Source organism: Phaethon aethereus (assembly GCF_964289735.1).
Source record: "Phaethon aethereus genome assembly, chromosome: 1".
Classification (NCBI taxonomy): domain Eukaryota; kingdom Metazoa; phylum Chordata; class Aves; order Phaethontiformes; family Phaethontidae; genus Phaethon; species Phaethon aethereus.
Genome location: NC_138575.1, coordinates 4,893,706 through 4,919,005, shown reverse-complemented (window position 1 = coordinate 4,919,005; position 25,300 = coordinate 4,893,706). Strand labels below are relative to the sequence as shown.

At 42.9% G+C, this 25,300-nt stretch overlaps 1 protein-coding gene across 1 annotated transcript in view; it reads right to left on the bottom strand.

Moving 5' to 3' along the window:
- Positions 1-21,755, bottom strand: part of ITIH2 (inter-alpha-trypsin inhibitor heavy chain 2) — a gene marked incomplete at its 5' end in the record, with an annotated part of 33,195 nt that extends 11,440 nt beyond the window's left edge. Inside the window, 13 exons of the mRNA XM_082005242.1 lie at positions 1,496-1,681; positions 2,809-2,990; positions 3,856-3,981; positions 6,113-6,281; positions 7,555-7,671; positions 8,331-8,459; positions 9,639-9,746; positions 11,792-11,954; positions 12,276-12,380; positions 13,665-13,837; positions 14,554-14,589; positions 20,030-20,104; positions 21,672-21,755. Of these exons, the coding sequence (XP_081861368.1) occupies positions 1,496-1,681; positions 2,809-2,990; positions 3,856-3,981; positions 6,113-6,281; positions 7,555-7,671; positions 8,331-8,459; positions 9,639-9,746; positions 11,792-11,954; positions 12,276-12,380; positions 13,665-13,837; positions 14,554-14,589; positions 20,030-20,104; positions 21,672-21,755 (1,653 nt within the window). The remainder of the gene's footprint in view (positions 1-1,495; positions 1,682-2,808; positions 2,991-3,855; positions 3,982-6,112; positions 6,282-7,554; positions 7,672-8,330; positions 8,460-9,638; positions 9,747-11,791; positions 11,955-12,275; positions 12,381-13,664; positions 13,838-14,553; positions 14,590-20,029; positions 20,105-21,671) is intronic.
- Positions 21,756-25,300: the final 3,545 nt, after the last annotated feature.

Below are 25,300 nucleotides of genomic sequence, written 5' to 3'. Positions count from 1 at the left end.
TCTTCCAGAGGTGATAAACTCTCCTCTTTTCCCTGAGTCCCAGCAAAATCTCCCTGTTCAGCCAGGTCGGTCGCCTTCCCCGCCAGCTCTTCTTAAGGCACATGGGGACCGCCTGCTCCTGCGCCTTTAAGATTTCCTTCTTGAAGGCTGTCCAGCCTTCCTGGACCCCTTTGTCCTTGAGGACTGTCTCCCAAGAGACTCTCTCAACCAGTGACCTGAACAGGCCAAAGTCTGCCCTCCGGAAGTCCATGATAGCAGTTTTGCTGACCCCTCTCCTTACTTCACTCACAACTGAGAATTCTATCATGTCGTGGTTGCTAAGCCCAAGATGGCCTCCGACCACCACATCTCTCACCAGTCCTTCTCTGTTTGTAAACAGCAGGTCCAGTAAGGCACCTCCCCTGGTGGGCTCATTCACGAGCTGCGTCAGGAAGTTATCCTCCACACACTCCAGGAACCTCCTAGACTGTTTCCTCTCTGCTGTGTTATACTTCCAGCAGATGCCTGGTAGATTGAAGTCCCCCACAAGAACAAGGGCCAGTGAATGGGAGACCTCCGCCAGTCGCTTATAGAATGTCTCATCTGTCTCTTCATCCTGGTTGGGTGGTCTGTAACAGACTCCCAGCAGGATATCTGCCTCATTGGCCGTCAAGTTGACTTGACTGCCATGGGGAGAGGAGCTGTAGCAAGAGGGTCTTCTGTTAAAGACACTTTTAGTGGATTAAAATAGGTAAAGGAGCTGTCAACAGTAGGCAAAGAGTGTGCTACCACATGCCAAAAGAAGAGGCTTTTAACATAGCTCTGCTGTCCTCTCCTCAGGCTTTTTTACATCCAACTCCTACTGAGGAACAGGAACAAAATTCTACTTTCTCCCACAGACCCTTGGATTGCACTGTGTTTTAGCAGGAAAGAATGTTGAACAGGTTTGTTTTTTCTAGTAACTAACACATGGCAACTCCTAAGCCCTGTAAGAGTGTGGATATTTTGGTTCCTCCTCAGACAGAAGGATCTGGATGTAGTATTCCTACCCCATTCCACTCCACCTGGAAGAGAAGCCCTGAAACATGGGGAAAATCTCATCACACATGCCACAAGACAGAGCATAAAAGGACAGTGCTAAGACTAGGCACACTGTAGACCCACGTGCTTGAACTCCCCAGCAGTTCAGCCATGAAAAGAGCTACCTTACAGGATGTCCCCTGCACCTTCACGAAGCATGGAGGAGGACTCCACAGACTTAGTCTGGTCTGCAATTGAATTTTGTATGGTACATTTATTAGAAGGGAGTTCCTCTGGCAGGCAGGCTGCAGGTACTGACTATTCGTGGCTGTACTTGGAAGTTATTGTAAAACATTGCTGTACAGCACTCCCCACCTTCCCTCCCGGAACCTGAGAGGACAAAACACTCTGCTGGCAACAACCTCCACTCGTACACACGAGTGAGTGAACCAGCCCAAACCCCAGGATCAGGTAGCCTCAGGAGACCCTCACTCACTGCTGTTGCTGTGACGATGCTTTCCAAGTGCTGCAGGTTTTCCGTGTCGACCTTCCCAGCCACTACTATCTCTGAGCCACCAAAGTAGTTGTGGAAGCTGCTCTGGGTGACATCTGACACTGACTCCTGGGGGTAGTTGAACTGAATCTTCCTTAAGAGTGGGGTGGAGACCTGGTTGTAGAAATTCTGAGATGGAAGGAGACAGAGAAGTGAGTCTGTTGTACCTGAAGCAACCCTCCCACATGCTGCACTCATACTGAAAGGACAGCAGGTGACAAAACCTGGAGCCCTAATGGGTGAGTGGGACTTTCCTTGTCCTGGAGAATGCAGACTCCTTTATACTTAGCACACTTCTAAGAAAGTACAGCAAGAAGCTCTAGCCCAAGTCTTGTGGAAGTCAAAGGATGGTCAGAAGCCCATGGGTTGTGTTCTTCCTAGACCTAAAAGGCTTGAACACACTTATATATGGTCCTGAATCTCTTATCAGGTTGGTCAGCTCTTGGCTACTGTGTAAGACACAGCTGCTTCCCACCTAATTCTTGCCAAAACCTGGACCTATATCTCACTTGTATTTGCTTCTGTGCTGTAGCCCGTCTGCCCTTTTCTGACCCTGTTGCACCTGGCTGGTGTGAACTGGGATGTGTGCACAGCTGGATTTAGCACATGGGACCAGAGAGGGAAAACACGTGCTATGGGGGGAGGCTGTCTCATAACGAGGGGCTGCACTCTCAGAGCTGCTCTGTTTGGCAGAACACCATGTAGTGTGACCTGGCACACCTGTGTGTGTCCTATCACACTTCTGTTTGGAAAGAAGTATGAGAAACCTACATAGGTGATGAAACCAGTGAATAGAAACAGAATAAGGATGTAACAGTTTGTTCATCAGCAATTGCTGCTCATGGATTTGGAGCCATAGCCTCCTAGAACTGAACTTTTTTTTACACTGGCAAACTTTGGATTAACATTTAGCATTTATATCTAGGCCTTTTGTAAGTGCTGAAGTGGTCTGAGGTAAAATCCAGGCCTTAATTTTAATTTAGAAAATCTTTTTTATGGTTCAGACTGTTTTATAGAATATCAATCCTACACAGACCAGTAAAGTATGTATTATAGATGCTACAGAAATTGTAACTAAGAGCACTTAAGCTAATGCATGATTGTCATCTTGCAGGTCTCTCCAGAAGAAACAATGCTTTTTGTGACTCTCCTTATGCACCTACGGTAACTCTACTCTTGCTAGTGGAGTTACACATCTCCACAGCTGCGAACAGAACTGGACCCTCAGTTTCAGAGGCAATGGGCCAGAAACGCACCTTCATTTGGGCAGAAGTCTCCTGATTTCCAAAAATTCTCTGGGCCATGCCACGGTTGTCAGTTGCGATTCTCTGCAGGAAATCGTAATCTACATCAAACCCAATCCCGAGACAGAAGAGAGAGAATTCATCTTTTATGCTCTGCTTCACGTTCTTCTGGATTGTTGTCAGCTTTAGCTCACCTTTGAGACACACAAAGGGTGACATCCATCTGAGCCATGGAGGAAGTCTCCATCAAGGTAAGCACATTTATACTCTTCCAGTGGTTTTGGTTCTCTCTTAATATAAAGGGAGTCTAGACAACTAGCTCAGATGCCCAATCGCCATTCTGGAGGGCCTACAGTGACATTTGAGCTTTTTCTGGATGGAGATTAACAAATTGGTTCCACTGAAGGAAATTCCTTTGAACTCTTTTTTGATATCTGACGCATATTCTTTCTATATCCAGGCTCTTACTAACTTCCTGGGGAGTTTGTAATTGTAACACAGCTAGACTTCTCCCAGAATTACTGCTTCAAGCTCTCTGCAGGCTAAGACATCTCCACAGAGCTTTACTTTGTTTCTTGTACTTAAGATGTTCTCTGCCACCATTGGGACTGACTTTTTTTGCAAACTTATTTTTAATGGCAGCGTATTCTGAGCTGGCAGCTTGCAGTAAGGAATTGCGTTTGACCTATATCAAATGCAATTCAAATTAATTTGCTTTCTACTTTATTTTCCTGATTTTGATTTACACTTGGGACTGCGTAGATCTGTGGGCTAAGGTCACCGGAAGAGGAAATTTTTTGTGAATGCCTCTTCTACAGGATTTGTGCATCTCTGTAATTGCAAGAAGTACATAACTTGCATTAACATAGTCTGCTCATCTTTTGAAAGCTTCTGTGCAAAGCCCCATGGCACCTATAGCACTTGGCAAAAGAGCAGCACAGGCATTGGAAGAACAGGGAACAGAATTATTTTAATTTACTGTCTAAGTTTCTATGTGTTGCACGATCTTCTCAGGCTAATCCCACTGGCCTTTCTTCTCACCTAAAGCTGGATCCTTACCTACTGTCGGATCTCCATCAGACACCAGTACGATCATGGAGACTGAGTTAGGGTCCAACATGCCTAAGTTTTGGGCTTCATTCAGGATGAATGTGGCTCGGAGAAGAGCTTCATTGATATTTGTGCCTGTCAAAGACACAATGAAGAAAACAAGTTTGACGATTGTTGAATCTCTTGTTGAATCCAGATCAATTCTGAGATCTTAGTGGAATTAGTCCGCATGGACAAAATCAAAGATCAGGGCAGCAAAACCCCTTCTTTGTGATTCTTATGGTACATCTGCTAGCACTCTGGTTCCCTAAAGAGATAGAAGCTGAAAGGTGTTGCATGTACGTCATTGTGTTAAACAGACCTTCTCTATTTTGCTTACATATAGTTATACTATTTACTGAAATCATCAGAATTAGTTAGGATGTACATCTCTGTAAGTAGAAATAGTCTATTATAATCCATTTAAATTTGTTCATCAGCATGTTACTTTTTTCTTATCATGATGTTGAAATATATTAATACATATTTATACCATAAAATCACAGAATAGTTTGGGTTGGAAGGGACCTTTAAAGGTTGTCTAGTCCAACCCCCCTGCAATGAGCCGGGACACCTTCAACTAGATCATGTTGCTCAGAGCCCCAAAGTCCAACCTGGGCATCTACCACCTCTCTGAGCAACCTGGGCCAGTGTTTCACCACCCTCATTGTGAAAATTTCTTCCTTAGATCTAGTTGAAATCTGCCCTTTTTTAGTTTAAAACCGTTACCCCTTGTCCTATTGCAACAGGCCCTGCTAAAAAGTCTGTCCCCATCTTTCCTGTAAGCCCCCTTTAAGCCCTGGCAGCTGCAGTAAGGTCTCCCCAGAGCCTTCTCTTCTCCAGGCTGAACAGCCCCAGCTTTCTCAGCCTTTCTTCACAGGAGAGATGCTCCGTTGTTCTGGTAATTTTTGTGGCCTAATGAATTTATATACATCTGTATATACACACACATAGGTGTTTTGCACTAAGTTCCATTAAGACACCAGATATTAATATCCTTTTTCATCCCAGGCTGTCACCTCCACATTGCCCCCCTGCTAATTCCAGTGGGAACATTTGTGGTGTTGGGAATTATTTGCTGTGGGGAGAAATAGTGGATTTGTAGGCAGATGATTGAATGAGAGAAGAAAATTTCGTTGTTGCTATCAGCCTGTTCCTGGGACATCTTGATTGTAAAAGAAGGGATGTATGTTTACGGACCCTATCTAAAGGTTTGGCTTGTGGCACAGAAGGGACTGAGTAAGAAATTCGTGTGAGAAGAACAGGAGTAGGAAGGCTGAGCAGTCAGAAAACAGGTATTTTGTTTGTCAAGAAAGAAAAACATGAGCGGCTCCAGAGACAGGATAATAAAATGCTGCATTGCAAACTGGCTTTGCTGAATGGGAGCAGGTCTCTCAGCTTGTCTATCAGTTCTTTTGGAGCAACAAAGCCAGGCTTATGAGGCATTCATATACCCAACTTGGGTTCCCATTCCCAGCACAGTGATGATCTCGGACAAGTCTATAACTTCGTGTTGATCCTACCTTATGTGTTGCCAATGCAAGTTGCTGGGAATGAAGGTGTCACAGCACCAGAAGGCTCTGATGTTGCGTAGAGCCTCTACATGCTATTGGCATACTAATAACTGAACAACTAAACCGGGATTGCACTTCAGAGAGCAATAGATTAAAATGATTGTGAGGCCTTTCTGTACAAGTAGCTCAAGCAATAACAAATGAAGCATCCAAAGTGCTGTAAGACTGAAAAAGGCAAATGTTCTTGTTTATCAGATAGGGAACGAAGGCACAAAAATGAAGAACAGTTTGCCCACGGTGGCATTTAGTAGACCATGATGTAGTCTACTATTTACAGCCAGTGGAGACCCTGGAGTTGGGCTGCTTATGATCTGCTTTAGAAAAGTATGAGATGGCCTTGGTCTTTCAAAGATATTTGGGATCTGTGAGGCTGGAGGTAGGACCTATAGATTAAAGACATCTGTTCTATGGTCTGTGTTCTATCTGTTGGCCTATGTTCTACCTGTCGTAGCTTATTCAGCAGAAGGAAATGCTATTCCATCCCTTAACACAATAAACTGGAATCTTTGCTCTCCTTTAGCCACAGGGCGTGCTTTTCCCATCTTGGGAATCAGATTTTTTGTTAGGAATACTCTGCCAATCTGAAGGTTGTCTGAGATACCATTCTTGTGATATCTAACTTCCATGAGCACCTTGCAATCAAAACCTCATACCCCCATTGGGATGGATTGTCTGGATGTACTTCTTAGCATCTTCAACCTGCGCTGGGGTGGCTGAGACTAGATTATCTCTCCAGCATCGGACATTGTGGTTGAAGTCGATAAGGGAGAACTGATCAGCAGCACGGAGCTCACTCAATATTGCCTTCATGGCCTCGATGGTCTGAGAAGAAGAAATTTAAGAGAAGATGAGTTTATGCTTCCTATTGCTGAAAGCATCTTCCTAACTTGTGACTACAAGCAAACAGATGCCTTTGATGAATAAGAACATAAGCATTGGAACCCAAAATAGCATCTGCTTTCCAGATCTCTCTGTTTTTTGCACTTCTTGCATAGTTCAACAAAGTTGAACTTTTCTCCAAAAAAACATGGAAAAAATGCAATTAGCAAGAACAAACCCACGTGCCTCAACCCATCCTTGCTTAACTCCTGCTAACACAGAGTGAGGTGAGAGAGAGAAGCCGTTTGTGAGACACTGTGGTTCAGGAGAGTGGAATTGCTCATATCAGCTCAGGAGGCTTAGCTCTGTCTGCAATGCTGTCACTTCAGGCTGAGTAACATCTGTTTGAATATGTGTCATTTAAACAAGCGACAATTAGCCTGTATCCCAGTTTTGCAGCACTGATTTCCCCAAGGAAGTAATCTGCCAAGCCTTAGTATTGTGCTCCAAAACAAATTCAAATATACCTAGATCATTCCCAACTAATGTTTGTCTAGCCAGTTCTTAAAAAACCTTCAGCAACACATGATATACAATTTCCTGAACTACCCTCTCAGCACTACAAAGTTTTTCCTGACATCTGATATAAATATCTCTTGCTGTAAATCCATCTGATTCCGTCTTATTCTACCCTGGGTGGGCATGAATTTCAGTTGATGAGTTTCCCTTTTAGAACAACTGTTTGCATATTTGGAGGCTGGTTATGTCTCTCCAAGTCTTTTCTTTTGCAGACTAAAACATCTTATTTTTTTTTCGTTTTTTCCCCGCTATGGGTTATGTTGTCTAAACCATTCTTACTGCTCTTCAGTGGGCTGTCAACAATTTGTCCACAACTTTCTGAAAGCAGGTGTATAGTATCCCCACTGAGACTTCCCCAGGGTTCAATCGAGGAGATTAGAGAAAAACAGGGTCAGAGCCTTTGCAAAATGTTTTGTGATCTGTCAACTAAAATTTTAATTTAGAGCTAAAGTCAGTATTCTGATGGCATAACCTCTTCCTTACAGCATGGAAGAAGCATTACAAATAAAGAGTGAAATCATGAAGTATTTGATTCACCAAATATTCGCTAAATTCAGTGAGGCTTTTGATGGAGTAAAGCGTAAAGAACTAAGCTAAGCTGGTAATTTTGAGTGCCAGTCTGCTACAGAATTGCATGGTAAGGCACATGGGAAAAGTTGGCAGGAGGTTTCTTTTGCAATAGAGGTCAAACACTTACTTGTTTCATTTTCAGTCCCCACATCGAGCCACTGACGTCTATAACAAATAAAATGTTTTTGGGCAGAGGATCAAGATTTTCCGGAGCAAAGAAGTGAATAAAATAGCCATTAAAAATCTGCAAAATAAAGTAAAAAAATTCACAGTTAGGTGAGCTATAGTAAAAATGTCAGAAAATTCAAGACAATAACAGAGCAGAAAATGTTATTTTTCTTTGTGGGCCAAATCTAACTTTCAGCTCTGCACATCTCTGTATTTGTAGCGTTACACTATTTATACTCCATATTTTTTTTCTTTTTATCAAGGAAAGCAAAGCCTTGTTCTCAGACAACTGCCATGGCTAGCATGGGGAGGAATGAAAAACATTTTTAAAACATCTGTTCTGTCTGTAATAATTCAACCCCACAACTCTGCTTCATGTTAGCATAAAAATAGTGATGTTCTGGTTGTCTCCTTGTGATATATTGGTACAACTTCCAATGACTCTGTCCTCTGATTCAACATTAAATCACCAGAGTACTGCTAGGTATAAAAGACATCATTGGCTTTTGAACAAGACAGGAGTCTGCTCCTGACTGTATGTAGGACCACGTCTTAGTCATAAATTAGAGTAAATCCATTCTGCCTACTTAAAATCTCTCTGTTCTTTCGATTGGATAAAGAGCTCTTTCTCCTGCATATTCTCCTGAACGATGAAGTTTATTTAGCATAGTTTGCTTAATTACAGCAATTCTGGTATTCACAGATCTCCCGTTCCAGTTAACCAGCAACACTCACTTCCAGTTCTCCACCTGTGGTTTCTCTGTTCACATCATATTGCACCACAAAATTTCCATCTACTGCTGTGGATGAGCACGTGGGGCATTTTCGTTGTTGAGCCATCGTTGGCTTGAAAGAAACATGAGCCTTGAAATGAGAAGTGATCATCAGTCAATCAGATGTTGTGTGAAAGGTGGATCATGGAAACAAAAAGAATTCATCTTTTCATGAAATACCTTATTTCAATGAACATTTTTCTTCTTTCTTTATTTATACTCTTAGTTTAAGTGGAAAATGGACTTTATCACTTCAAAAGGAAAAGAACACTAAGGTTTGCCTGGATATGCTGATTCAATAGGAGGAACTGTGACACAAATAAGATGACCCATCTACAGCATCAAATATTTCAGTTAGACCTGTGCAAACCATTTCTAGTAAGTAATATGTTGGCTTATTTAACATTTTCGTAGTTGAAACTATCCATAATTTTAGCTACTTTTAAAAATAGCTTTTTAATTTTTTCCTGAACAAACCAGAGCTTGTGATTTGTCTATAAAGTGAGTACTAGGAATCAATTTCCTTAGTCACATGATTGGTTATGCAGACTTTATGGCATTTTTTCTCTGCTTTGAATGGGTAACTTGAAATTACCTGAGAAGATAAAACATAATATATATAGCCACACATTACTTACTTCTGAAATAATTTGCTAAACTAGGAATGTGGGTGAATGAGACATAAAGTTGAGCCTGGATATTAAGAAACAATACTGCCTGATATATTATTATAGTAGTATAGATGGGCTTTTCCAGCCTGATTCACATATCCTGTATTAAATGTCTATGTAAGAGCAAGAAGAGCTGTACATTCCCAGAGTCACTGCTTGAAGTTTCTTGAGGAAAACTTCTCTGCTGTTGGAGTTATGCTGGAGAAAACTATGGTAAGAATGTCAAGGAAAAGAGCCACTCTAAAATAAGTCCCTATGCAGATGTTCCCTGTTGAAACTGAGACTGTGAAGTTATTCCAGAATGGTTATTTCACTTGATATCCATCACCTAACTTTTTCACATCCAGCAATCCCAGTGCATTGCCCTTCCAGAATTACAAATGAAAAGCTTTGCACAAAGATGGGTGGACTACACACTATTTCTATACTGCTGCCACTGAGCATCTTGTATATACGGTTAGGTAGCAATAAGGAAGATACTGTATTTTTTGCTATATTTTTGCATGCTTCCAGCAGGTATGAAAAAGTGCCATGACCGTGTAGGAACAAGTGTTGTGAAAACTGAAGTTTTCACGCTATTTCCAGTCTGTGACTATTACCTTTTTCTCTCCCTTGGAGATGGTGGTGATTCCATCGAAATGATCTCCGAGTGAATTAGGAACATGCACGTAGCGAAGTCCCTGCGGCTCAATAATGCGGACATCCACCTAAAGGCAGGAAGGGAGGACATTAGTATGAAGCAGTGTCAGTGTTGTATCAGGATCTCATGAACCCTCCATAGGCAAACTCCAACTGGGGGTTGGGATGCTCTTGAGAGTGCTCCTGTAGGGCTAGTCTCATTCATGGTGGGGATCTATGCAATGCTGAAAATAGACCACAATAGAAAGACAAAAAAAGTGCCCAAAGAATAGAAAGAGTTTGGTGGAAATGCTCGTTCTTCCTCTCTCTCCCACCCTATGGGGCAAGTGGTAGGACAGGAGTCAAGGGTGATACCGTTGTTTATGCTGAAAGCACGAAAGAAGCATGAAGTGACTGCGTAAGCGTTGCTTTGGGTTAGAAGGCCAGAAGGAACACTTGGTGATGAGTTCTCTCCCTCTCTACTGATGCTATTGACAGGACAGAGAGTATTTTTGCTTTTGTTTGGATGGCCAAGGTGATTTGGAAAATAAAGGTTTTATCCTGTCAGCCTGAGATAAGGGCTTTTTCTGGTTGTGTTTCTGAATAGTTAGTAAGGCTACTAGGAGGCAGGACATGGCGTCCTTTTCAGTAGGACTAACTGAGACCTTTGGACAGCTTGAAGCAGATCACAGACTGCACCGAGGAAATGTGATTAGTAAACTTTCATATACAGCTTATGCTGAAGCCATGGAAAGCTGAAGAAGGAGACATTTATGAAACAGGAACATAAGAGTGGCTGGATGGAAATGTCCATCTACCCCTGTATCCTGTGTCTTGAAACAAGGTTGTAAAACAAGTATAAGGTTTCAATGTGTGTCACTAATCAACTGTAAGATTTGCAAATTTCTTAACGTATGGAAGGTTATTGATTACCTGATTAGTTTAACTTTAGTATAGAATTCTTTAGCCTAATAACTATGTGATTATGTTTAATGGCCTACTCACATAGTCCTTAGGCTGTATTAGCCTCAATGCTAACGTTGTAACTATGTGTAAATGGCTAATCACGAGGAAAGCAGGCCTCATGAAAATTAAAACAAAGAAGAGTTAAGAGCAAGGACTGAGAGATTAAAGAGAACAGAGAAAATATCTTAACCTTGAGCATAGAGACAAACCGGCAGGAATGCTCTAACAAGGATGATAAGAAGGAACTGCTTGGTTGGACAACAGAAGTGGCAAACATTCAAGGAGAAGAAATTTTCCTCAAGAGACCCGTGACCATAAAAGGGAAAAAGGAGGAGGGGGCTAACTCCCCAAACGACCACCGACGACCACCTGAGACCCTCGCGCATGCGTAGTGTAGTTTTGCAATGCCAGCATTATGTAAATGTAATAGATAAACAAGGATCTTATCTATTTCTCGGAAAATGTGTGAATATTCATGTCTTTAAGGTATATAAATGATGAACTTTTGTTTCAGCGCACGCATGTTAGGAGGAGATATCCCCCATGCATCCAGCGCTGCAATAAATATGTCTGCTTAATAATACTTTGATGTTATTGAGTTTAAATTTCTTAAGTTTGGATTTCTTTGAATCAGTCTGTTGGTGGATGACAGAGGACACCTTTGGATGAGTGCAAGAAAGAGGGAAAGAGTAAGACAAATCATCTTCTGGCAGCCAGTTGTGGAGCAACTGTCATTCAGAGAACATCTGCTGTCACAGGACACTATCTCATGAAGTTAGGATTATTGTGAAAAGCATCGTTCCAAATAAATAGCAAATATTGTTTGTTTTCCTTCAGTCAAGGCAAGTTTACACAAGGGTATATATAGGCCAAAGCTTGTTTGCCCAAGTGGTTCTGACATGAGTCAGTCGTCATTCAGGAGATGCCCAACTGAGTACAACAGGAGGCCAGACACATTTGCTCCTCACTCATGTAGCTACATAGCTCCTGGCTATGTGTCTCATTCTGGTCTGCACAGTGACCTTGAGGCTATTTGTACTGAGCCCATGTAAAAGGAAGGAGCTGTAGATGAAGTGTCCTGCTGTGGGGCTCATAGGAACCTTGGCTGCTTTCTCTGTAAGGATTCACCTGTGGGGTGCTGCCTACAGACACCAGCTCTATACTTTACCTCCATGTGTTTTGCCAAGCGTCCTGGCTTCACAGAGATGACGTGCTCATAGGAGCTCAGTTTCCTTCGAATCATTTCATGGTAGTGAAGTTCAAACTGGATCCTTGTTCCTGGGGGCACATTCACTTCAGTTTTGAAGTTTTCCATATCCAAGGCATTGCTCCTGAAAAGTCAGCTGTGGGGTTATTTTGAGAAAATACAAGGAGGAAGAGAGATTCTTTGCATTTTGAGTTTAGAGTTATGCATTTGCTGGGTCTGATTCTAACTGTGGCCTGTTTCGGGGACCTGCAGTTGTCTGTTAGAATAATATGTTTTATCAAGCTGAAAGCAGAAACACAAGTCCTTGACAATTAAATATCAGAGCTGCTGTAAGCAAGCAACACATTTTCCTTCCCAGGGTTCATCTATATCCTCCTGAGATGGGTCACTTCAGTTCTCCTATGAATAAGTTCAGTACAACACCTATATGCAAACATCTTTGTACCTTACTATTCCAGCAGCTTTGCCTTTGGCTTTTGCTTGAGAGTACATTTTTCTGGCTTCAGATTTTTCCCGGATTTTGCTGGTAAATGTTATACCATTGACATCCCTAGGAGAGGGAAGCACAGTCAGTTTGTAAAAGAAACAACTTTACAATCGATGGCTGTTTCTTCACTTTAGAAAAACATCAGTGAAATCTAAGCTGGTGGGAAATAAAATAATAATGCTGGTGTTTATCCCCAAAGTAATGAAGTCTGGTTTCCAGTAGATCTATATCTTTTTCCCTACCTGCTTTTTCATTTCAAGTAGCCAGCACTCTTGTACTCTGAGGAGGATCTGCTGTCCCCCACCTCCTTCATACTTTCCCCAGTTCTTGGGCAGGGCAGGCAGTTACTCATGTCGTGGCTGTTTTGGAACATGGACCAGGACATGTCTCCTGACCAGCAAGGTGGCTGCTGCCTCTCTCAATGGATATTGAAGCAGGCTAGTTTCTTTCTGTTCAGTGAGGGCTCCAATTTGGGTCTCTCTTATCTCGTGAGACATGAGCCAGCAGTGTGCCCAGGTGGCCAAGAAGGCCAACAGTATCCTGGCCTGTATCAGAAATAGTGTGGCCAGCAGCAGCAGGGAAATGATTGTGCCCCTGTACTCGGCACTGGTGAGGCCGCATCTCAAATAGTGTATTCAGTTTTGGGCCTCTCACTACAAAAGGGACATCGTGATTGTTTAGTCTGGAGAAGAGGAGGCTGAGGGCAGACCTTATAGCTCTCTACAACTACCTGAAAGGGGGTTGTAGTGAGGTGGATGTTGGTCTCTTCTCCCAAGTAACTAGCGATAAGATGAAAGGAAACAGCCTCAAGTTGTGGCAGGGGAGGTTTAGATTGGATATTAGGAAAAATTTCTTTACTGAAAGAGTGGTCAAACATTAGAACAGGCTGCCCAGGGAGGTGGTGGAGTCACCATCACTGGAGGTGTTCAAAAAACATGTCGATGTGGCAATTGGGGACATGGTTTAGTGGGCATGGTGGTGTTGGGTTGATGGTTGGACCTGATGATCTTATAGGTCTTTTCCTTAATTCTATGATTCTATTCTATGATTCCTTTGATCTGGTGCCAACTTGCACAAGACAGGTAGGAGCTTAGTCTATTTGAGAGTTCTGTTCTTTTGTCAAATTTTGTCAACATTGGCCAATGGCCCAATAATTGCTGGAGAGGAATAGATGGACAGACAGGAAGTATGATGACATGAACCTTTTTTCTTTGAGAAAGCCTGCTAAAATTACACTGAACCTGGAAAATAGATGTGTTTTGCTTTTACAAATACCTCCCTCCCACCACATTCTGCCACCACATTAAACCTGACAGAGCACAAGGCTGATACCTGCCCACTACTTACATAGTAAAGTTGTCAATAAAAGCTCCTTTGGGGACTTGTACATCAAACACTATGTGCTGGGACCGTTTTGCGTTATTCACCATTTTGGCTTGGATCATTGTGTTGGCCAACCGTGATGTTATAGTGGATTGAACTTTGTAGCTGTAAAGACCTATCTTGTCATGGTCTTCCACCTGTAATTGACAAAATTACTCTATAAAGTTAGGACACAGCTAGAAAATGTGCCTTAGAGGGCAATATCAACCCTCAATTTTTAGTCTCAGTGTCTTTTTTTCAACTGCTGTTCGTTACAATATGGCAGCCAGATGGGACATGAGCTCAAGTTCAAGACACCTCCGTATGTTACCTGGCAATCGTGGCAGGACACTCATGTGAATATAGCTCATTATAACAGTTCAGGGAATTTATTAAGCTGGAATGTTTTCCTTCCTTTTGACCATGCAGCCAGTCCTTGGAATGACTCTATTGGTGCAATCCAGCAAAGAAGGGTACACAGTAATCCTCAGCATCATATACTGAGGAGGATAAAGCTTACAGTTTCAATAAAAGTCCTAAATAAGAGACCTGAAGCATTGGTTACCAACCTAGTGTTGTAAATGTTTAAACCATGCAGTGGGAGAACAATATTGAACTGGTATATGAAGGTATTGTCTTTGTCTAATCACTTTTGATGCTATTTCTTCATATTTACCATACCCTTCTCCCTCCAGGAGCAGGTGTATAAACAGTATTGTGCAAACAGTGCTCTGTTTAAAGAAAATAGGTTAATATCCAACTGGCAGTAAAAACAAGGAACTGAACAAACAACAGAATTGATTTCCAAAAAATGGTTAACTAGAGAATCACTTTGTTCGGTATTATTTTCCATAGAGGAAGAAAAAAAACTCACCAGATCTCCAACATACCCCCAGTCAGATGTGCTTCGCTGGAAAAGAAAAATATGGAGAATGTATTTCAGCAAAGCTAAGAACACAGATTGAGGCTGTTTCAAGACAGGGATCAGATAGTGGTAACATCGAAAATCTGCTTTCCAAGATGATCACAATTGGTTTGAGTTCTCAGACTTAGTGTGCATATTGCTTTTGTCTTGTTTTATGTATTTGTACATGGGATGTTGGAGCACGTGATCTCCCAGCTGTGACTTGGAGGCTATCAAAACCAGAAGGACAGCTCTCTTCCTCTCTTTCATTTTTTATAGAAAACATTCTCTTCTAGAACAAAACCAATCTTCCTGAAAGCAAAACATGCTGGCAAAAAGTCATACTCAGAAATCCTAGCTTTTAACACAAAAATTACGTTTTTGTTTTTCTAGGAAAAGTGGAAAAACCTTAAACACCAGACCTTTTAGCTCATCTTGTTTTTATTTACGTTATAGAACATATATCTCCAGTATTGTATTATATGGAATATGTATACATAAAAACCCTATTGTGAAATCGATATTACATTTATATGCTTATATATATGTAAAGTTAGTTATTTATGCACTGCTTAGAAGCGCTGAAACAGCTCATCAATGGTTGTTTTTCCCCCTGCTCTGTTGTATATGTCTATTTGGAAATTTCTATGATGAGGTGGTGACATCTTGTGGCCATTTGAATCATTCTGTTTGCCTCAAACTTAAGACTTGTGTGAATAACTGAGATGAGATTTGGCAATGGAGTGGTCCCTTTCATCTGAAAGTAGATACTCCTGTTTGGCTGAATGAGTCCTGCCCTAAACCGTGCTGACAGTACTGGTAAGGGGATTGGGTGCTCTGTGCCGCTGGAGGTGCCCAAGGGTACCACACTGACCTACAGCTGGGGCTCCAGGAGATCATGAGGCTTCTGTAGGTCTTGCATGGCATCTGACACCCAGTAAGATGTCTTGGACACTGATAGATCTGTACGTGTAGGCAACTGAACTGAGCCATTCAACTCCACTGATGATGAGCAGGAAATTCAGGAGACTAGTTCAGATACTGATAGTTAAATTATAAAAATGTACCAAAACATACCAATCTCATTTCAGGTTTCAGTAGCACTTGAATCCAAGAGGACCCAAAACCACAGAAGATGCTCAGGAAAGCTGCATTAGTCTCATGGTGCATATAAGGGCTTGCTGTACAGTTACTAAGTTCATTTGAAGCTAATTAATATCCTGTTACTAGGAAAATCTTGGCCTGCATAAGAGATGATGCATGGCATAGCAAAATCGTTTTAATGAGATGACTTTAAGGATCCATTAAAGCCAGATAGAAAGACTGCAGAATTTCCGCCTGCCTGAGAACAAATGCAGGTTTTTATTTACCAGCTGTACAGGATCCCCCTGCAACATTCATCCTGGGGTTTCAGGATCTGGAAATTTATGGCTCTCTAGAGACCCTCTGCGAAGCCTGATGGGTTGATCCCTGCTCAGTCCATCCTGACACCCTACAGACATCACTCTACAGTGAACTGGACCCTTCACATCTGATAAAGAACCACCCACACATACCCTTGGCATTGGAAACATCACCAGCATGAATATAAATTAAGACTAAACCAACCTTACCTGAAACAAATTTAATTTTGAAAGGGTGAAGACCAAGACCTTAGCACAGTGGGGATTTGTTTTATTGTGGTACTTTTCTGGTTCTCAGAAGAGCTTAGGGCTCCTGACTGACTTTACAAATGGCGCTTAAAGGTTTCAAGATGCCCAGGTTTCCTTCCTGTTTATTTTTGTGACAGTGGAGGAGAAGGAGGAGACACTGATGGGGACGTGAGCTTATCACTTGTACACGTAATGACTCCTACCACTGTTGTTAGAGATCAGACATGGGTTGGGCCAACCATCCCCCTAAGATCTCAAAGGTTGCAGAGGGCAGCCACTCCAACAGGTCAGGAGGCCAGAGCTGCAGCAGGTTTGAGCGCTGGTGTAGTTACTGAGAAAACGGGCTTTATAAGGATTTCTGTGGCACATGAGACTTGTGCTATTTCTGGGATGAGAATTCATGGCTGATGGTTGCCTTAAGCCACAGCCAGAACTGCTGATGACCACAGTGCATAGAAACAGCATCTTGTGAAATATCTAACATGTGGCAAGTTCCTGATTAGGGTGGAGATGAGTGCCTTGGGAACTAAGGATCTGGTCTTGATAGAGTTGGGCCCATCTTCAGGTACTGATACCTGTCTTCTCCCGACATCTGTGCAGGCTACGGATATTTAGCCCTCTGTAATGATCTTTATTCAAATCACTGTGCATGAATATTGCAGTCTACCATCAAGAATATATTGAATACTTCAACCTAATTATTATCCAAGGCTGCTGACGCTGATTCCTCCTGTCCTGTTTGGGGAGGAAGTAGCCAAGGTGCCTAAGGGAGGAATGCATTGCAAGAGGTAATGCATTACAAGAGATTGCAGGTTTTAGGTCATCTACAGGATGCCTAGCTTACCGTTGCTTTCAAGTTGCAGTCCACAGGCTACTTCTGAAGTGTGACAGTACAATAAGGAAGGCAGATTCAGAGACGTTATACTGCATACGAAGGAAATTACTTTTCTACTGGGGCATGAAAATTCCTAGGATAAGTGATAAGAAATTAAGGAAAAGGTTGAAAAGTCGATGCCCAGTATGAAAAACTAGAAAGAGGATGAGATGTATCTATCTGGCATGTCCTCCCAGTTCTTTGAGGTGACGTTTCCTCGTAGATGCACTTGTTTTCATGTGAGCCATTTCCTAAGCAGTTTTTTTAACACACTGCAATTTCATTGCAGCCTCTTGAGACTCCTTTTGGGGATCATGACCCTTAGTGTGAGGTGCAAGAAGAGCAATTTCAAACCTAGGTCTTGGCAGAATTTGTTTTCACAGTGCTAAAGATGAATCCTGGTCTTTCTGGTCACATTTATACCCTGGGAGCCCAGAGAGCTCTCCAGCCAGCTGATTCCACCCTCTTTCTCCTTCCATATTTTTTCCTATGCTGGTTCTTATGGGGAGGGAGCCAGGCAGGCAGAGCAGTAAGGAAATAGGTGTGATGTCACCTGGCTCTGAACAGACAGAGATCAGGACCAGGACTGGGAGACATGCTATAGAACATCCTGCCTCACAATCTAGGCACAAGCTCCATTATCTGTCTCCAAAAGAGAGATAATGGCAGTGAACAATCACACGGAGGTTCTTAAGGTTACCAGCATTCCAGCCCATGAGGTGCTCTGTTTCTGTGGTCACGAGGACCATTCACATACCTGAGACACAGTATTTTTGGAATTACTCAGGAGCAAATATTTTTCACCAGAATACCTGAACTGGACATAGAAAGCTATTTAGAGATAATCAAGTACGGCCTGCAGAGGAGTTCTGTTGCCTTGTTGCCAATGGGCTAGTGACCTCACTGTAGAAAAACATAGTGCTAAAACAATAATTTGGAAGATAGCCTTCCTCTAGTGATCCACAGTAAGTAACTTTATGCCTGCTGTTGGCCAAGAGCTACTGTCTCAAGATGTTTAGCGTAGTTCAGTTTAATTTATTAATCTTTTATTGTGACCCAACTAACGTAAGGGTAGCTCATCCTATACCTGGGATCTTAGTTCTACTGGTTTGCAAAGGATCATTTGATAGGTAAAGGATGAGAAATAATATACGGGAATAGAAGGAATAACTGATATAATAAAACTACTAGTAGAATTGCAAATTACTGCATGTATATGTCTATATCACTAGGTATCCAGAAAGCTGGGGAACAGAGGCAGTGTAACACATATGGCACTAATACAGACATGTTGGAAAGAAATGATGTCCTGAAGAAGTCCAGCTAGAAAGGATTTCTGCTTAGATCATGATTAAATTGTTTAAATGCTGGTCTGGCGAACGTAAACTGGCTTGATTCATATTTGTGCTAAAATCTTCCATTTTTCTGGCAGTGTAATGGGGACTTTAGGTGTCAATAAATTACATTGACAGTGTCTGTGAGGCCCCTTTCAAAAAACCTTAGGATAAAGAAGAATCATGTTTGCCTGTGCTTAACTTCAAAAATGCTGGGAAATCCAACTTTACTCAAGAGAATCTTTTGTTTTCATTGTACTGAACAAGCTCAAGAAAGGCAGCACCGGAGCTTGGTGGAGGACAAGGTCCACTGATCATAATTTCTTTCATTCAGTGTAATAAAAGCTAATACCTTCAAACAACCAACTTCATGATTATTATCGTTAATTACTACTGTGTAAAACACAGGAAAACTCCTGCAATGCTGTTGTAACTGTTTCTGTTTCAGAAGCCGACAGAATACAGTAATCTGCAAACCATCGGCATGCTGGAAACAAATTTTCTTTCCTGGTCTCAGAGTCCACCAGCTCATTACTCATGTGACACTGTGCTGCACTCTTTTGACCTGAGTTAAATATGAATGAATGGACTATGCCAACCATATCTGGGGCTGCCTCCAAAGCCGCGTGGCCAGCAGGTTGAGGGAGGGGATTCTGCCCCTCTGTCCCGCTCTGGGGAGACCCCCCTGCAGGGCTGCGTCCAGCTCTGGAGCCCTCGGCACAGGAGAGACATGGACCTGCTGGAGCGGGGCCAGAGGAGGCCACAAAGATGATCAGGGGGCTGGAACAGCTCTGCTGGGAGGACAGGCTGGGAGAGCTGGGGGGGTTCAGCCTGGAAAAGAGAAGGCTCTGGGGAGACCTTATTGCAGCCTGCCAGTACCTAAAGGGGGTCTACAAGAAAGTTGGAGAGGGACTTTTTGCAAGGGCCTGTAGCAATAAGACAAGGGGCAACGGCTTTAAACTGAAAGATGGTAAATTCATATTAGATATAAAGAAGAATGCTTCACTATGAGGGTGGTGAGGCACTGGAAGAGGTTGTCCAGAGAAGTTGTGGTTGCCCCATCCCTGGAAGTCTTCAAGGCCAGGTTGGATGGGGCTTTGAGCAACCTGACTAGTTGAAGGTGTCTCTGCCTGTGGCAGGGGTGGACTGGAACTAGGTGATCTTCAAGGTCCCTTCCAACCCAAAATATTCTATGATTCTATGACTACCTGCAGGACTGAAATGTTTCAGCCCACATTGCAAGTGTCTGAAGTCCTTTTCCATTTTCTCATGGAAAAGCCCCACCAGTATCAATGGGATTTTTCCCATACATGAAGTTAGACAGACAAGTATCTCCATTGTTCAGCATCTGTATTGTGGTCCTCAGGAACTCAGATATGGAACAAAGCCTTGTTGTGCCAGGTACTGCATGAAGGATAGTAGCAGTTCTTATCCCAACAAGAGATATGGAGGTCTCAATGCATGTAAGGACCTGCTGGTCCTACCTGATTGCATGCTTACAACCCTTGACATGGAACAGGCTGCCTGGAGACACCTCCCAGGCATTCTTGCTTCCCTTTTTTTTGAAGCATTTTTGGGTACTGTACCTGGTACCTGCCATTTCTCATCTTGGAGCTTGAAGGAAATCCATCATTTTCTAGGTCAATCAGATTTTCCACTTCCTAGAGGAGAAAGAGGAAGAAATGAAGAGGTGTTGCTACTGCCTTACTGTTTATCGCTTGATTCATTATTTATTAGCACTCTAACAGAGTTCCAAAGGGAATTTAGCTCCCCGTGGTGCAAATGGCGAGCAAAGATGCAAAACATTTAAGACCAAAATGCTGCATCTTCACACATTCGGTTTCCATCTGTGGCCAACTAGCTTTATACACTCATCTAAGACCATGGCCTTTTCTATCTTTTTGCAACCTTTTCTTCTGAAACAAGGAGTAATATTTAACACACTGAAATGCTCATAAAGAGCAAGAGGCAGATTATCATCAGGATGGGTCCACCCATGGTAACTACAGCATTTCAGATACTGATCTCACATACATCAGCAAGTTCAGAGAATTTCTGCTCAAACCAATACAAGTTGTCTCTGGCTTTCTACTAATATACCTGACAACTGAATTTATCCCATTGACAGCAAAGGAACATCAGGTCTTTTCCAAGAGCAAAGCTGCACTGATTCAATTAGAAGTGTGATTCTTACACCACAGCAATACTCTTAATTAAAGTTTGTTAGAAGTTTAATTTATGGCAAGGAAGAAGTTTAAATTCATGAGTTTCTCTCCAACTTATATGATAGTATACATGCAAAAGTTTGCACAAAATTAACTGAAATTGTTTAAGCACATTGACGTTAAACTGATATTGCATCTATGTTTAGAAAGGAGCACAGGTCTGGAATATTTTTTCTGGGAATTGCAAACTCAGGATAAAAATCTCACTGTGTCATGAAAAGTGCTGTAAGAAGATACAAAAAGAGGATATCCCTGCTCACTAACTCTTTTTGTTAATCTTGCGAAGGAAAAGAAAGTTTCATACAGTCCCTGCTGATTTCACAGAAATATTGCAATACAGCAATGTGGAAATGGGTGTAGACACTCAAATCTAAGTTCACCTGAGCCTGGGGGTTTAAATTTGGACTCAGCTTCAGAGTCAAAGCTATGACTATACTTTTCATCATTGTACTATCCTAAGCAATTACAAGCACTTCTATAAATTATCTCATCCCTCTGCTGAGGAATGTATGGTCAATAGGATCTTAACTCCACATCTGAATTCCTGTTAACAAAAACCTGAGTCCATATGAAGCTTTGCTGAAGGTCATATTGGTCCGTACTGCAGTCCCCATCCACAAAGATATCTAGGTGATCTGTTTATTCCAGGGAAACAGGATATAAAATATGCTGAATGTCTAAGAGTAGAAGCCACTTGAATGTTTAAAGGTTAAAACCACCAGAAGAGGCAAAATTGAGGTAAAAATATGAATCCTGCTTGAAAACAAATTTGGAGCTATGCCCATACTATCCCAACTTTAATAATATTAAAAAAGCAACACTACGAATGACAGGTCCAGCCATCAGAACAATCCCATTTACAGCTAAAAGTAGAAGAGAATTCACGAGATACAAGCAGAGCTGTGAAGCAGTGACCCAACTCTGCTCCCACTGAAGCCAGCTGCAGCTTCGATGTCGACTTCAGTAAGGAAGGGAGACCTAGGCCCTGCCTGGAAATACTCACATCTGGGATTTCGTCGATAACAAGATCAAAGCCTCCTACTCCAGAAATGAGGATCAAAACCAGGAAGCAGAGCAGATGCTTCATTTTCTTCCTGCTTGTCTCCCGAGAACAGCCTGCATAGGTACTAGACACAGGATCTTTCCTTCTCTGAGACAAGTTCAAGGAAACAGCTCAGGGTTATGCAGTATTTTGAACAAAGTTTTGAAACGCTGACTTTGTTTAGGCCATAGGTAAATATTTGCCTTGCAACGTAAGTCTGAGCTGTGGTGCCTGAGCAAGGGTTATCCAAATAGTGTCTTCACTTGCCTCTGCCCTTGATAACAGCTCAGGCTTGGATAGGCCCACTTTGTGCTTTTGTAGCTTCCCATGATGTTTGACTAATTTCCTGCTAGGCACAGACCTTGGAGTATCCAAAACTTTGAAGGATCAAAGCAAGAACTCACTCCTAGCTTGTTTGTTTATAGTAAACGAGGTGAAGACTGGTTCTGAGAGTGATGGAGGCAGCAACGTTGTGCTTCTCCAAGGGCCCTCCCTCCCAGCCGTTTCACAGCAGTTGGCGGAGACCTTTGGGCTGGATCCTGACCCACACAAATACCCTTTTTCCACTGTGGCTGGGTCATAGCTGGTGGTGGGATAGTTCTAGTTTTTCAAAGTTATTCATATGAAAACATCTGCTGATATTTTCAGATGCATGTTGTACAGCTCCTGGGTGCTTTTGAAACTGTTTTGCCCTCCCTGCCTCTTTGGGTACTTCAAGAGATGGGATCAAGTAAGCCAGCAAAGCAAAAGGGGAAAAGAAGGGAGGAAGCAGGTTTCTGGCAAAGGAGCTGGGGTACCCCTTCCACTCTTCCAGGAAGAAAGGAAATTTGCAGACATCTGAGCCTCAATGGAAAATTACCATATAAACCCAGGGACAAAACAGCAGACAAGTTTTCCTTTCCCTTCCCTTCCCTTCCCTTCCCTTCCCTTCCCTTCCCTTCCCTTCCCTTCCCTTCCCTTCCCTTCCCTTCCCTTCCCTTCCCTTCCCTTCCCTTCCCTTCCCTTCCCTTCCCTTCCCTTCCCTTCCCTTCCCTTCCCTTCCCTTCCCTTCCCTTCCCTTCCCTTCCCTTCCCTTCCCTTCCCTTCCCTTCCCTTCCCTTCCCTTCCCTTCCCTTCCCTTCCCTTCCCTTCCCTTCCCTTCCCTTCCCTTCCCTTCCCTTCCCTTCCCTTCCCTTCCCTTCCCTTCCCTTCCTTTCCCTTCCCTTCCCTTCCCTTCCCTTCCCTTCCCTTCCCTTCCCTTCCCTTCCCTTCCCTTCCCTTCCCTTCCCTTCCCTTCCCTTCCCTTCCCTTCCCTTCCCTTCCCTTCCCTTCCCTTCCCTTCCCTGGTGCTGCCTGACACCATTTCCTCTTCTTCAATCACTGGTTACTTGGGAGCAGAGACCAACACCCACCTCACTACACCCTCCTTTCAGATAGTTGTAGAGAGCAGTAAGGTCTCCCCCTCAGTCTCCTTTTCTCCAGGCTAAGCAAGCTCAGTTCCTTCAACTGCTCCTCATAAAACTTGTGCGCTAGACCCTTCACCAGCTTTGTTGCCCTTTTTGGACACGGTCCAGCACCTCAGTGTCCTTCTTGTAGTGAGGGGCCCAAAACTGAACACAGTATTCGAGGTACAGCCTCACCAGTGCCGAGTACAGGGGCACGATCACTTCCCTACTCCTGCTGGCCACACTATTTCTGATACAGTCCAGGATGCTCTTGGCCTTCTTGGCCAATGGGACACACTGCTGGCTCATGTTCAGCTGGTTGTCAAACAAAATAGCATAATGAGGAACGGAATAACCTTACTGTGCATCTTTGTCTCTGTTTTTAGTCCATGGAAATAAATAGATTTTTTCTAACCATATGGTGCCTGACCCAATTTAATTACCTGCTGATTCTAATTAATGTCATGTACAATATAGGGAGTTCAGTCAGAGAGCTCAGAGGAGGACACCAGGTCTGGGGACATCTACACTTCATCAGATGACTCCTACCTCCTGGCATGAGCTGCTCTGTATTTATCACCATTGTAGACTTTTTGAGCAGAAGGGAGTCTCAGCATTAAGATACCACCCATGCTGCTTCAAACAGGAGGTTGGCTTACAGCTCTGTGGTACATAAAGTATACAGGTTGGCTTTAAATCATGTAGTCAAGAGACTGACAACTAACCAAATACCTTGGACTCAGTGTTTACTCAGCCTCTTAGGTGGATTTTGCTCAGCGCTGTGCTCCTGTAGCTCTAGCAGTATTTGTTATCGACCTTCAAGTTAGCTTAGGAACACCTTCATGAGTGCGATCAGAGCTATCCGGGAAACATTCAAGGTCGGGTTGGATGGAGCTCTGAGCAACCTGATCTATTTGAAGGTGTCCCTCATTGCAGGGAGGTTGGACTAGATGACCTTTAAAGGTCCCTTCCAACCCAAACTATACTATGATTCTACGATTCTATGAAAAGGTTTATCCAGGACTGCAAGAGCAGCAGGCATGGGGCACCCAGTCTTTGCCACGTTGATGGTATCTAGTATAGCTTGCATTTTCCATCTAAGCTGAGTTCTGTTCACACATGTGCCCCTAGCTCAGAGTCACCAGTCCTTTCTCATCAGAAACTTAAAGCTTAAGCTAACTGTTCTGGAGGTATCTGGAACCCTGGACCGGGAAGATAATCACTGCTGCTCTGAAGAGATGAAAATGTCCCTTTAGAACAAAATTTACTTTAAACATTCATTTTTTAACCCCCTATTTCAGTGCTCTCATAACCACCAAACGTAGCTTAATTTTTTTTTACGTAAAAATAACAAGATTGGGAAATCAGTGTGACCACTAGATGGCACGAACTGCTCAAAGATACTGTCCAAAAGACTCAAAACGCCTGAAATTCCTCAGGGAGAAGGTATAGACGCTGTACGGGAGGAACAAGTGCCGGGAATTCTCAGAAAGGTCCCTGAGTCCTACTGCTTGCCATCAGGGTAGGTGAACTTCCGCAGAATTTCATTGAGATGTCAGGATCTCAGTAAGATGTTTTGTGGTATGTGTCAGGCTGTTTCATGACTAGTCTTCTCCATGGCCGGGATTCCTCCAGAAGGACATTTTCATGCACTGTCCTCCCTGAAGCCCTTGGGGTTACTGTTGGGCAGACTCTGTCCCTCAGAATAATTAAATTGCATTATCTTGGCTTGCACCCGGGAAAAAATGCTCACAATTTCTGCCTCTTATGAGATAGCCAGTTTCCCCTTCCCAAACTGAATTTCTTATCTGAAAATTGCCAATAATCCAGGTAAGAACAGGGTGTACCTGCAAGGCAACACAATTGCATGAGGTGCTTACTGCCCTGACATTCATCCCACTATGCGCTAGTCATTCTGGGAAAATGTACGTGGACATACCAAACAAGGTTTCTTGTTACTTCAACTGTAATCTCTTTGCATTGCCATTCAACAGAGGTATTTCAGGTATCAGGACCTGGTGACCTGTCTGTCTGACCAGATGACCTCTTCAAAGCATGTTTCACAGAAGCCCCCCAGAAAGACTTGGGCATCCCCAGCACTGAGGCCCCTTGGCAGGGGATTCAGGTATATTTAAAATTTTCATCCCAAATCTGAACAATATCAGA